General features: G+C 37.7%; 1 protein-coding gene across 3 annotated transcripts; it reads right to left on the reverse strand.

The window, feature by feature from the left end:
- Positions 1-402: 402 nt before the first annotated feature.
- On the reverse strand, positions 403-12,861 carry dnm1l (dynamin 1-like). Of its 3 annotated transcripts, XM_066648774.1 has the most exons (20): positions 12,631-12,861; positions 10,712-10,856; positions 10,187-10,222; positions 8,982-9,028; positions 7,627-7,698; positions 7,445-7,531; positions 7,173-7,335; positions 6,906-7,026; positions 6,653-6,784; positions 5,968-6,174; positions 5,430-5,550; positions 5,121-5,276; positions 4,811-4,900; positions 4,040-4,132; positions 3,862-3,915; positions 3,345-3,416; positions 2,347-2,502; positions 1,663-1,772; positions 1,093-1,252; positions 403-851 (listed from the first exon to the last, which is right to left on the reverse strand). In XM_066648774.1, exons 1-20 carry the CDS (start codon positions 12,730-12,732, stop codon positions 795-797), a joined length of 2,181 nt encoding a protein of 726 aa, XP_066504871.1. In that variant the 5' UTR covers positions 12,733-12,861; the 3' UTR covers positions 403-794. The 3 variants fall into 3 exon arrangements, with proteins under 3 accessions (XP_066504871.1, XP_066504869.1, XP_066504870.1); XM_066648772.1 differs by lacking the exon at positions 10,187-10,222; XM_066648773.1 differs by lacking the exons at positions 3,345-3,416; positions 10,187-10,222.
- Positions 12,862-13,252: the final 391 nt, after the last annotated feature.

Raw genomic sequence — 13,252 nt, forward strand, 5'->3', positions numbered from 1 at the left:
TTTATTCAGTCAGGGATGAATTTGGATCCTATGCTGGTCCCTTTTCTTTCATGCACACTGTAGGGTGGGCGGTGTTTTGTGCATCACAAAATGGGTGACAGTTAATTTAAATCTACCAATATGCACACACATGGTAGGCATACCTGATTTCATTGGTCATTGGCGGCTGGTAGAAGTACCTAATAAACTGACAAATCTGCATTAAATCAAAGCATAATACGCAGTATGTTCCTTTCTTAATGATTATATAGAAGTAAAATATTATTAAGGACTAGCGGCCCCTCCAGGGTGTGTTCCCTTGCACCCAGTGATTCCAGGTAGGCTCTGTACCCACCGTCACCCTGAACTGGATAAGTGCTTACAGACAATGAACGAATGAATAAAATAATTTTATTCATGGAAATGACATCAGACTCAAAGCATTCTTTTCCACAAACACTTAGAAAACACAGAATTCAGCTTCTCGTTTTTACATTATTGTCTTTAATTGAAGCTACATCTGGGACACACATCGCTCGGCAGGCCACACACAGAAATGAGGCTTACATGGTTGTTTATATACTGAAGAGTCTGAGAGACTACGGAGAGGACAGTGTGTGGTTGTGAAAGAAATATGATACGTGCTGCCCTCAGTGTACTTAAATGAGAGTTCATGGCATGTGACGTCATAAAACTATATATCCACACACAAACTGACACCAGTGCATTTTCAAGTTAGCTGTCTGAGAGGTCCACAGAAGACTGAGCGCAGACAGTAGGGAGGGCGTTGGGGGCTGTTCAGCAAGTAGAGACCCTCACCACAAATGTGTTTCCCGGATTTCAGCAATAACATGACTGGCTTTCTGCAAGGCCTGCAAGACAAAAAAGGTGATGAGAGTTACCAGGAGAACAAATTCAACTGCATCTTGTCAAGCTGAATTCAATTTTCTAGAATTCCTGTAGTCCTGTGTTTTTAGAAGCACAGGCAATAACAACTCTCAGTTAAGGCCAAGTAATGGTGACTAATTGAAGCATAAACAAGTTTGGGTTTATGATATCCTTTGACCCATATTTGGTTTTACATTTAAGATTCTGCTTTCTGTATATCCTTACCTTGAGCATGTCTGCAGCCTCATTGCGGCGCTGAGCCATGTCTTCAGACTCCGTCAACAGGTCATCCAAAAGTGCTGGTTTATAAAGCTGTCCCACCAGCTCACTCTGTAGACTGTCCTTTACGTGGTTCACCAAGAAGTGCATAACTGCTTTTGGAACACTAAGACAGAGAGTGTGAATGTGCATAAAACATATCTGGAGGGGAAAAGGTACACACACATACTCCTAATGTGGAATAGCTAGAGTAAGGGGCATGTAGTTTAGTTTTTTAATGTTTAAAACCAAGGACATTACCTGTAATCTCCTCAGCATTATGCTGGGTCTTGTACATAGAAATTGCTGAGTGAACTCATGTTCACTGTAAGCCCACACTCATTTAGTTACTGTTAAATTCCCATGTAAAACTGCATGTCTAAACAGTAACGCCAGGTGGTCCACATTTCTGCTGTATCTTTATGCATAATGAGTTAGGTTATCTCTGGACCAGGAAGCCTGTTCTGAGATCCACGTTTGCGGCGTAAGCAGTGTGTGAGTGCTGATTATGCAGCAAGAGCACAAGAGAATAGCTACCTGTCCTGAATGTTCTTGCGTACGATGAGGAAGTAGGACTTGATGAGCCTCTCAATGACTTCACAGTCCCTTTGCTCACGAGCGGAAAGTTTCCTGGCAACTGGGACCGGCTGGCAAAGAGGAACCAAAATAATCAGTTCTAATTACTGCTGGAAAACAGCACTCACAGCAGCTGAGAAAACACCAAAACATGTGCACACACACACCTTTGTATATATACTCAATAAAGCACAGCCTAAGGCAAGTCTTGGTAAATACTCTCATTAATTCTTCAAGATCTTTTTTTTGATCAGGATTAAATGTTGGCATCCATTTAACCCTTCAAAAATATTTCAGGGATATTTTCAGTTATAATTCAGGGATTAGAATATATGAAATTCATATTGAATTGTACAACAGTGCAATGTAATTAGACCTCTGCAAGTAACAAAATTCATAACAAAAACTCATTCAGAGCAGGCTGTATTTACTACTTAGATTTCACATAAGAACTGTATAGACTTTGGGAGTGGATATGTTTTAAAATTGTATTTAGTACTCCTATTTCAAAATGAAAAGAAATGGCAGATTTTTGTAAAATAGGCTCTTTAAATGTGGAACCAACTAGAGGCTCTTCTTCTTTAAGCTTCTGGTGAAGCATGCTGTATTTGATTGTGCTGAAGGGCTTGTGTGTTGTGGACTCACCACATCCAGCAGGTTGACTGCATGGCCTTTTTGTGGGCTGGCTGGAAGAGGGACCTGCTGCTTAGACTTATCATCTGCCTGGCCATCCTCTCCTTTCTTCAGCATTCCTCTCCAGTTCCCAGTCCCTGCTTCCTGATCGCCCAGAGCACCTGCTGCCTGTGAAGAGATACATAGACAGACAAAGAGCACACAGAAAGAGTTTGATCCACTTTAAGCATTAAGTATTTCCAGTTTAATGTGTGTTGTGAGTGAAGCCTAGAACTGAACATCTGAACAGTTCCAAACAAAAACCAGAGGCATGCATTGTCCATAGTGCTGGTACATGGGATCATGTATGCAGATTTTAGGTTGAACGGTATAGTCAATGTGCGCAATGTGAAGAGTTCAGAAAGTGGAAAAGAACAGCACATATTTCTTGAAGAAATACATAACTAGTTATTAAAACACTAACACTGAGATAAATCAGTCAGCTCTCTGATGTGTGTAGTAGCACTAGGGCTGAGCAGTACTGATAAAATTCAGTATCAACATTTGCATTAATAAAATTACACCCACATTTCCTAAATGTTGCTACTCTCTGCACGAACATATTAGAAACCTATATTTGTTTTTCTGTGCACAAATATAGGCAATATAACACACAAGTCTAGCTAGTCATGCAGGAGCACTGAATATGTCTGATGTTTCCTTTCACAAAAAACAAACATCATCAATAAAAGAGCTTTTTAAACAAACTTGGTACCAAGTGTCTGTTTTACACTAAACAACTCATGCTTACAAAACCTCAAGCCTTATGGGAGAAAAACAAGATACTGAGTGGTATTTTGGCAGGAAATGACCCAAACAGAACAGTGAAGCTCACAGGCTGCATTAGGATTAGTATTCAGTTGCCATGCAGTCTGCAACAGAGAAAAAAAGGCTGGGAGTGATAGAAGGGGTGGGAGAATTGAGGGGGTCAAAGCCATGCCATGCTCACACAACTAGTGTGTGCAACACACCTTGAGGGTATCAGCCTCAGCCTGGGGCTGATCGCTGGGGGACAGAGAGGGTCCACCGGGACCCTTAATAGACTAAGGAGACAGAGGCAGAAAAAGACTGTGTCTGTTGCTACAGATCTTTTCAGCAATTAAGCAGACTCTTTTAGGGGCTCTAAGGTATATGGCTCCATAACTGAAGCTGAACATTGAAAACAAGAGAGAAACAGCTGCCAACTGCTAAGTACAACAGTGGTATAGCAACCCTTCAACTAGAAATCTACCTTCTTGCAGACTTTAGAATCAGCACTGACACATCAACCCTAATCCAGCTAATTACAGTACTCCATGGGGCTTGATTAGCTGGATTGGGTGTGCGAGATTTGGCTTGAAAATGAGGCCTGCAAGAAAGATAATCTCCAGGAGGAGGGAAGGTGACCACAGAAATTTAGCCAGAGAAAACAGATGTTAGTGAAATTCCACTTGTGGGAATATGTCAGAAACTGAAAGTCAGGATTTTAAGAGATTTACAACATATTACCTTATCACGTGGTACAGCTGAGGGCAGCTCCCTCATTCTGTTCCGTCTCTGTTCCTATAAAATATACATGAAAAAAAAATAAATAAATAAACCACACCATCTTTCAACTGATTCATTTTATACACTGCCACTCTGATTTAAAATAAAAACCAGAAGACGCTACCCCTTATATTGTTACCTCAATATTGTTGTTCATGAGCCCACAAGCATCTGCAAAATCTGGGTGCTTTGTATTGATGTATGCTAACTCAATAGCCACCAAGTTGTGAACCTGCAACACAATAATGTCCATGAATAAAAGAGTATTAGCACATGTAGTACATACCTAATGACATGAGCAGGCCTCCAAACAAGTATCTAAATAAGAAATTAATGGTGCTTTGGCAGGAAGAAACAACTGAATATATAACCATTTTGTTGAAACTATTTCACAATAAAAAGTTTAATTACAAATTTTACAAAGTATTGAAAAGCTAAGTGTTATTTTCATTTTTTTCTGTGTTCTGTGGCATGAATATAGTATTGTTGCTCCTAGGCAAAAGATTCAGTTGCCAGTCACATCCTATAAGTAGATAACAGTGACAATTTTGTTTGTATCATTTATTTGCATTATGCATTTTTTATATCATGCTATCACTTTTTATATGTGGTTAAAATGTATATATACCCTGGGAGAGTTAGTATGTACTTCCTCTGAGACATGATGCAGAACACCATATTCTTTTGGAACTGCCACTAATGGAATTTCCACAGCGTGTCTTTAAAAATAACTTCAATGAATTCAAACAAACCTGCTTGGTTTACTAGATTTCTACAGCTACTATTCATTTATCTGGATTTACATTTTGGCTCCAAATGCTTTATGCACATTTCATTGTGCTGAAAATATTTTTTTAAATTATTCATTTAATTATTCTACTCTGTTTCTGAGCCTTGGGTCAGAACCCACCATCTCATTAGTGACAGGAAGCCTTTTCCTCAGGAGAGATGTCACAACTTCAACAATGGCATCATGAAGCTTTGGAAACCTCAGTAACTCCTAAAAACAGAAGGAAAGTTTATGGAATGAGAGTTTTCATTAACCACACAGATATGTGCTAAAGGACAAGAATTGTATTTTAATAAACAGTTATGAGATGACCTGCCTTGCTTAAAGAAAGGATATTTTTTAAAAACTGTCACAATTAATTGAAATAATTTTAATTTATGTGAAATAATTTGGGCTGAACCTGTACAGTGTGTGAAACAGACAAACACACCTGAGTGCTGTAGTTACTGCAATGCTGAATAATCCTCTGCATTTCCTCATGCACCAGCTCCACACAGCGAAGACTTGGTTCCTCAAGACGCTTCACCTGCCTCTTTACCAGCAGCTCAAATGACACCTCAGGCACAAACAGAGCGGGACGTGGACCCTGTACGCAATCACACGCACATTCACGTTACCCAGCTGTCTCTATAAAACTCCATACAATGCAGTTTACCTTTCCCAGTCTCTGCAGGAAGGTGTTTGATCAGGTTCCGTCTAATTCTGTACACAAAATGACAAGTTAAAACAGCCAACTCACTGTAGCATTTCTGATGGCTGTGAGCACATCTATAGTTGTAAGCCCACCAAGAGGGTCAACAGATTCCAGTGTCCTACCAAACGTCTCATGGAAAATATAGCAAATTCTGGCACCACCACATCTGAAATATGGAAGTAAAAAAGTGGGTTACAGTATGTACAAGTAAACAGAATATACAGAGCTATACTTAACCAGCACTCAATCAAAGGAATTACATGAAACAGATTTTGTCTTATGATTATGCTATGTATTTAAAAGCTCTTACAAACATTAATTATATTTACATCATAAATTACAGCACGTAGAGGGATAACCTGATTAAGTACAACTTAAAGCACATTCCGAAAGTGAATATTTAATATCTAAGGTTTTCTACATTTAGTCTCTTAAGAGAAAACACTTAAGTTGCATTTTAAATAAAGGTACTTCCCACACAGCAATAAACCCTTCTTCCAGTTTTAGAGATTCCTTGAAGCCAGAACAGTATATCAGTTAGAAATTGTGACGTAGGATTTGCTTGCTTCAGATAAATACTCACAATTCGGCTGTCTCAATGTATTTGGCTGTTCCTTCAATAGTGTTGCAGTACTCTGCAGCAAACTTGGTGATGAGCTGCAGCAGAGTGGCACTCTTGTCTTCCACTGGCTCCCCATAGCTGCTGAGCAAAGACTGATACTGAGCAGCCAGAACATTGATACGGGTCTTCAGCTCTGGAAGGCAGTCCCGAATGTGATGCATTAACAACCTGACACAGAAAAAGAGATATTGCATGCAGAAAAACATTAGCACTAGGTATGCACCAATACAACACCTAAACTTAATATGCCTGCCGATTCAGTCAATAGAAAACTGATCCTAATGCTATCTAACCCTGTGGAACTCAATCCTAGTCCTGGTGGACATCTGTCCTACATGCTGTACTTTTCTCCACACTTCCGACCCACTTCAGCTTAGGAAGGGGTTGTTAATTAACTCATTAGTGGCATCATTTGTGTTGGGAGAAGAGGAATCTCTAAAATGTGCAGGGCATTGGCCCACTAGAAGCAGTACTTAGAGACCACAAGTGCCAACAAACCCTGGTATATATAGCATTTCATTTGGGCAAACAGTATTCTGTGTCACATATAAAACACTTAGCATAAATGACGGGAATTTCTGTATTACCAGATCCAATACCAAAAAAAACTAATAATTAACTACAAGGAAAATATTTAAGACTTCACCTGTTCAATGTTCTGGCCAGGTATTTGGTTCCATTTCTGTTGGCTAAGGAAGGATACTTTTTCTGGAGGAAGGCATGTTCATCACGATTGGCATCCGCCACAGATTTCTTGTTGTTGATATCTAGCTGGCTCCTGGATTAGTAGGAAGAGCATAAATGTGGAACAAAGTGCAGTACTTAATTGTTAATCAACTGTAGCTTGTGACCTGTTGAAAGCATCTCTAGACTATGTAAGATTTTGTAATCATTTTCACCTGTTGACGACACCTATGAGCCCCAGTTTAACAGGAATGACTCGTCCCATGAGCACATCCATAGCATCTGTGCCAGCATCCATTAAGTCCAGCTTAGTCACTACAGCCAATGTCCTTCGGCCTAACAAAACCAAAACAGGTAATTTAAAGTTAACAGGCCCTACTACTAATGATGTATGACATTCTAAACAAACTCACTAAAAGATTAATTTGTCAAAACAGAATAATAAAGATGAAATATATATAAAGAAAAGGAGAAAATCTGACCATCAGGGTCAACTTCTCGAGCTACTTTGAGGGCCTCAGATGTGGCCATGTCTGTGTTGGCAGCTGTGACTGCCAGGATAATGCAGTTAGGGTTGCTGATGTACTTCAGGATCAACTCACGGATCTGGATCTCAATGTCTTTGGGCTGGTCACCCACAGGGACCTGCATATACACACAGATAATTTTTTTTTTTAATTAACACTTTTTCAGCGCAAATTTCAGAAGGCTTAGAGGAGACGACTGAAGATCTTCTGCTTAACGGATAAATTACCTTTGTGATACCAGGCAGATCCACTAATGTGAGGTTAACCACGTGAGGAGAGAAGATCTTTAGGTGAATTGGTTCATCACTAATGCCCTAGGAGTCAGATCAAAATATCAGTTAGCTGCTAAATATCATACAGGTGTATGTATTCATGTATATTTTACTGATTCTTTAAAGAACGTCTTTACCTTGTTGTTGCCAGAAATTCTTTCTGTTTCAGCTTCAATTTCATGTCTAATTTCATCAAAATCTGTGTAGATCTTAAAACAAATAATAATAATGTTAATTCACAGTCAGGAAAGTAGTGTCTTATTACATTACATCTAACATCTTACATCTAATTATATCTAATATGTATAATTATATCTAATTGTATCTTAGTACAATTGGGCTGCAATTAAAAGTCATCCTGAAAAAAACATTAACTGTGAAAATCTCATAAAGAAATTTGTATAGATTTAAAACTATGTGGTTTAACAGAAAAAATTCAACGTATCTAGGACAGACTTGTACCATAGGTGGCAAAAATACATCAACTTTGCAGAGTTTCAGCTGTAAACTTTTCAGGAGAATGTTATCAAGAGTCATCCTTGAGCCACACTGTTAATAAAAAATGATAACTCATCGCTATCACTGCTTTGTGGAACCATTATGACTTTCTCCTTGTCTTCTTTTGTTCAATATAAAAAATGATGTGGAAAAAAAGGTTCCCTTGAATTCCCCAGATAGTCATAGGACTAAAAACCTCTTGCTCTTGTTTAAAAAAAAATTGTGCTTGCTGTCTGGCTCCAAATATACATTTAAAACAATGTTGCAGTTAAAACAAAGTAGCAGCAATGTTGTGAATAACTGAATTGCAACAAAAAACATATAAATCAGTCTACATTTAAATGCTAAATAAATAAATAAATAAATAAATATGCTCTGCATATTAATGAAAAACATCTAAATGATTCACATAAAATATGATGTTGGAAAACTGTTTTGTGTTGTTTGTTTTTATAGTTTTTATATTTTAAATTGTAAGACTAAGACACAACACTATACTAAAAAAATAGTTAAATAATCTTCTTATCAAACTCACGATTTTGTTTCTTTATGATTTTGTTCATCATTATCACATTTTTACTGACAAAATATATTTTATGCAAATTTTGGAATTTCTATTAAATATTTACAATGTTCATCCTGTTAGTCTTATTGGATATTTCAAATATGTATAAAAATATGTGGCTGGAAAACCCAACTACTAACACATGATATACCGTCACGTCCTCCTGACAGACTGAACTAAAATGCAAAACAATGTTGTTCAGAATGTATTTCTTATTGCTCTTCACAGCTGAAAACTGCCGCACTGATCAGGGCAAAACCCATCCAGCGAGTTTCACACATGCTGATAGCATAGAATTAACCAGTTTCTACATTACATTCTAATTTCATTTTTCAACATTAAAAGCAAAAACATTCCATCAAGTAATAAGTATATTGTCCTTTCTTAGGCAAAGCAGCAGTAAAATACATTCTTGTCACATCCACATACCCTGTTTTTGGTGTGTAAAAATTTGCCCCATTCTTCACCATCCACACCTGAAAGAGTACAACAAATAAACACAAATTTACTTCTAGCGTTTTTCATCTAAGGATTTGCAGAGCAGTGGTTCCCAATCCCAGAGTGTAGGACATGCTTCTTTTTCACTGCCATAATTCACCTCATCTGCTAAACGTGAAGCTTCTACTTCACTGTATCAGGTAGTATATAGAAGAGAACACAAAAAGGGCCTGGGATTGTGAATCAGGGCTCTAGGGAGAATCTGTTTGTTTATTCAGCTGTGTTCTAACAGCCTGAAAAGCATCTCTGGAAATAAAAACCCTCAAAGCATAAAAAAAGCACATGTTCAGCAAAAGATGTCAAACAGAAACAAACCCAAGCACAGTGCATTATGGGTATATCAAGCAATCTAACATGAGCTTAACATTCCCATTTTATAACACACACATTTGTGTTCTGCTGAATTGGGTTACTTCTAAAGGGAAATGACAGTTAGCCAGCGATTAGCACATTTATTAAGAGACTCTAGGAGGAGATTAAACTTTTTGGGAGCCCTACTGGAATTACTTTGACTTACACTACAGGCCTCATACTTATCAAAGTATGAAGAAAAAGAACAGGTCTAATCTACTTTTCATTTTGAAGTGATTTCACCAAATATTTCACCCATTCATCTCAAATACAGTCAATTAATCAGGAGATTTTTGCTTCTTTGGTTTTGCACTGAATATACAATTTAGATCTAAATCCATTACCCATGGAGTGATACCTTCAGGTTTACAAATATAATTTTTCAAAAATATCAACTCTGAATGTGTGTGTAGGTTAACTGGTTATGTTGAAAAGTTTGAATTAATAGAAAACAACTCTGAATAAATTAAAATCTACATTTTAATTACATAGAATTCCAATTGAAAGTTGGTCGAATTCCCCTTTAGAAAAAATCTGGGACATGACTGTGGGGGAAATTATGCACAACTGAACAGCTGAACTATTACTTCAAAACCACAATTCTTTTGAGATCTCTTTGTTTTTACATAAGCTGGCTGAATGTCCCCTATATTTTTTGGCACTTTAACCAATGCAAATAAAAAAATAAACTGTATAATACAGAAAATCAATGAGGGGCGAAAGGAAATGGTTAAATGGAAGCTGCTCAACACAAACAGAAGGGCAAGGAACAAGGAAAAGGAGACCTTTGTAAAGGCGTCCATTTTTCCAGGCATTGGTGTCTGCGGTTAAAGAGAGATGACAGAGGAAACAGGGTTAGGCTGCCTGTATCTCCATACAGCAATGCAGTCTCTAGAGGCTACAGCACAAGTCAGTGGCCCGAATGCCGATGAGGATAATGTTCACAACATCCTGTTTGACTCCCCTGATTTAAACAAAAGGTTAGAAACAGCAAAACTGGCTCCGTTTCTCAAATCTCAGGTAGAATTACGTTTTTGTTTGTACACATGCTATTCAGAAGTCACATATCATTGTTGGAATAAATCAAAAGGAAATTATTGTAATGCTGTGTAAGCACATAAAGGTCTGCAGCGTGAAAGCACAGAGGTGTGCAGTCCCTTTGTTATGACAGGTATCTGCTGGCATGACCTTAACTGCTCTAACCAGAAACAGACAATGGGTGGTGGTGCATTCAGCCCATTCCTAAGCACACAACACACACAAACATGAGTGACAGATGAGAGATCAGAGTACAGAGGAAGTCTGTGTACCATTCTCATCACTGGTCTTCCTGTGGTCCTCTGGGTCTACATGCACCAGCTGCAGGATGAGCGGCCGGCGAGTGACAATACCTGTCCCACGAGGCAAAAGGTCTCTGCCTACCAGACTTTCCAAAACAGAGCTTTTCCCACTGCTCTGTAAAAAAATAATACTTTTATTTATAAGCAAAACATGTAACAATTCATGAAACATGTAAAATGCCTTGTTTGATTTTTATTGGAGTGTACAATTAAACTTTTTTTTAAATTTTGCAATGAACCATGTACCAACCTTCTTTTCTATGAGTTATTTTCAGGAACTGTAAATAATTCTGCAATAACGGTTCTTTACTGTCCTCATGTTTATGTTTGGTTTTTTAGTAAATGCATCCTCCTGGCTGAGTATTTCATGTGTACAACTGTTAAAAATCCTAAATGATTCAGCTATTAATCCACCCTGACTGCTTACTAACACTTCACTGTCCTTGTTGTTCTGCAACTGTAGTGCTCTAATCCTTAGTAAGAACGACAAATCCTTTTAACTGAGAAGTGAAAGCTTTATCCAAAACAAGATGCAGTTTAAACCTATTAGAAACAAACTATAATTGTCTTAAGGGCAGGGATAGCCTCTCCTTGAGGTGGCAGCTTGAAAAATATGTAGGAAACTACCAAATAATTAAAGAAGGGATGGATTTTTTTTCCCAAATGCGGGTATCCTTCTTAAGGAAAAATTCCTCCTGTTTTAATACATTTTTCAGATTTCAAAGAGTTCAATGCAAAAAATAAAAAATAAAATAAACTCGCTATGCTAGGCTATCAGAGCTGCCCAATTATGACAAGAAAATCATAATCACAATGATCTGGACCAGTATTAAAATCACAATTAATTAGCAAAACTATACATTGACTTCAGAAATTCATTAAGTTATACTTTATTATTATTATTAGAAATAATTTTTTAACCGTGTCCAATATGGCTGCGAGTGAGTTTGGGGTTTTAGGGAAGGTGAATCTGCAGTGTGAAGGAATAGGGTGCACTGGTTTTATAACCCAATACAAAAAGAGAACAGCATTACAATACAGAATAAGGTACAATAATAATTTTATCTTGAGTTTCATGTTTTCACAATCAGTAAATAACAAAACTGTAAATGAACACACAATCTGATCAACCACTCCACTGTGCATTATGTAGATTATCAAAGAATAATGTGTGTACTATAATAGTGCATAATATGTCTATCAGAAAGCTATATCTATTCAGCTCAGTGACATTAAGTGCCATATTTGGGAGCAGAATGTCATAGTGTCATATGATAGGAAGGGCACTATGATGGGAGTGGGAACCTATTTGAGATTCAGCCTTAGCGCCTAGTAGGTGACTTACGTCTCTCTGTGGCCAAGAGGCTTTTCAATATGAATTGTTTACAAATGCAGTAGTGAATTTGCAATCACAGTAAGAGTATTACATTTCATGGTACTTTTGAGTATAGTTGCTGTTCTGTCAATTTCGTTTGGTCAGAGTGTAGCTTGTAGAACCTTATTCACAGCTTTTATTAAACACAACATTCAGTGATTAGCTTTTTCCATTCCACACAGATGATGTTATAAAAGCTTTTCTAACTACAGGATAAGCCTAAACTATGTGGACACTGAACTAAATAATGTAAAACAAGAAAGTAATGGGAGTAAACTGACAGTCACTGCAAGTTATGTTGACTGGTTAAGGTTTGTACTGTAACATTAGCCTTTTACCATGTAGATGGTATACTTGGCTCTTTGCGTACATTAAGCATTTTATTTACGTTATAAAGTATTACGTTAACTTGTCCCATAAGCAGAAGGGTGTAAACAACGTGTAAATTTAATTATCTGATGCTGTTAGCCTGTTAGCGCTAACGGAATTGAAATGACTCTCGCTGTTTAGTTACCTGTGTTCCCACCACTGCGATCTGCGGCAGTTGGATAATATCCGCGCCCACTGTGTTAAACACATCCTGCAGCTTATTAATTACAGGAATAAGAGCCTCCATCGTTCTGGCAGTCGATGACTGTGTGAATGAATGGACTCGCTAGTCAACTTGACTGCCAAAAACGCTACAAAGTCATCCAATGTCCCTCACGGAGCCACCATTAAACAGCCCGGTACGGCTAAAAACTGCGCACACATAATCCCCGCGGAATCATGGGATTGTAGTTTTTCTAATCAGTGCTCATTGGCCAAACCTTCGAAGCATCTCCTGAAAATAAACTACACATCCGGGTTTTACTCCCACTCTGCGTCCAGGCAACCGGAGTGAGACATAAATATTTGGAAGTTGTGGTCATTTTTTTCAGTGTATAATTAAATTATAATAAATGAAGAACATCGATTGTGTATGTTCTATACAGAATGTGGTACGTAGTTAAAAAAATATGAACTTTCATAAATATTTGTAAACCCATTACGTTTATGGATTAAATTTCACTTCGTAGCTAACGAGACACCACCTTATCTACCCAGGTGCTGCTCAAATCTCCTTATGTCAATCTTAACGTTAAAAACCAAAAGGA

This window comes from Hoplias malabaricus, chromosome 17, assembly GCF_029633855.1.
Source record: "Hoplias malabaricus isolate fHopMal1 chromosome 17, fHopMal1.hap1, whole genome shotgun sequence".
NCBI lineage: Eukaryota > Metazoa > Chordata > Actinopteri > Characiformes > Erythrinidae > Hoplias > Hoplias malabaricus.

Bases quoted from the DNA above. Each gene is read 5' to 3' on its own strand.
- dnm1l (XM_066648774.1), bottom strand. From the start codon at position 12,732: ATGGAGGCTCTTATTCCTGTAATTAATAAGCTGCAGGATGTGTTTAAC. The intron at 7,027-7,172 runs GTCAGATTTTCT...TGGTTTTGTTAG, and splicing joins TCGAGAAGTTGACCCTGATG to GCCGAAGGACATTGGCTGTA. The intron at 1,773-2,346 runs GTGAGTCCACAA...CCTCTTTGCCAG, and splicing joins CAGTCAACCTGCTGGATGTG to CCGGTCCCAGTTGCCAGGAA.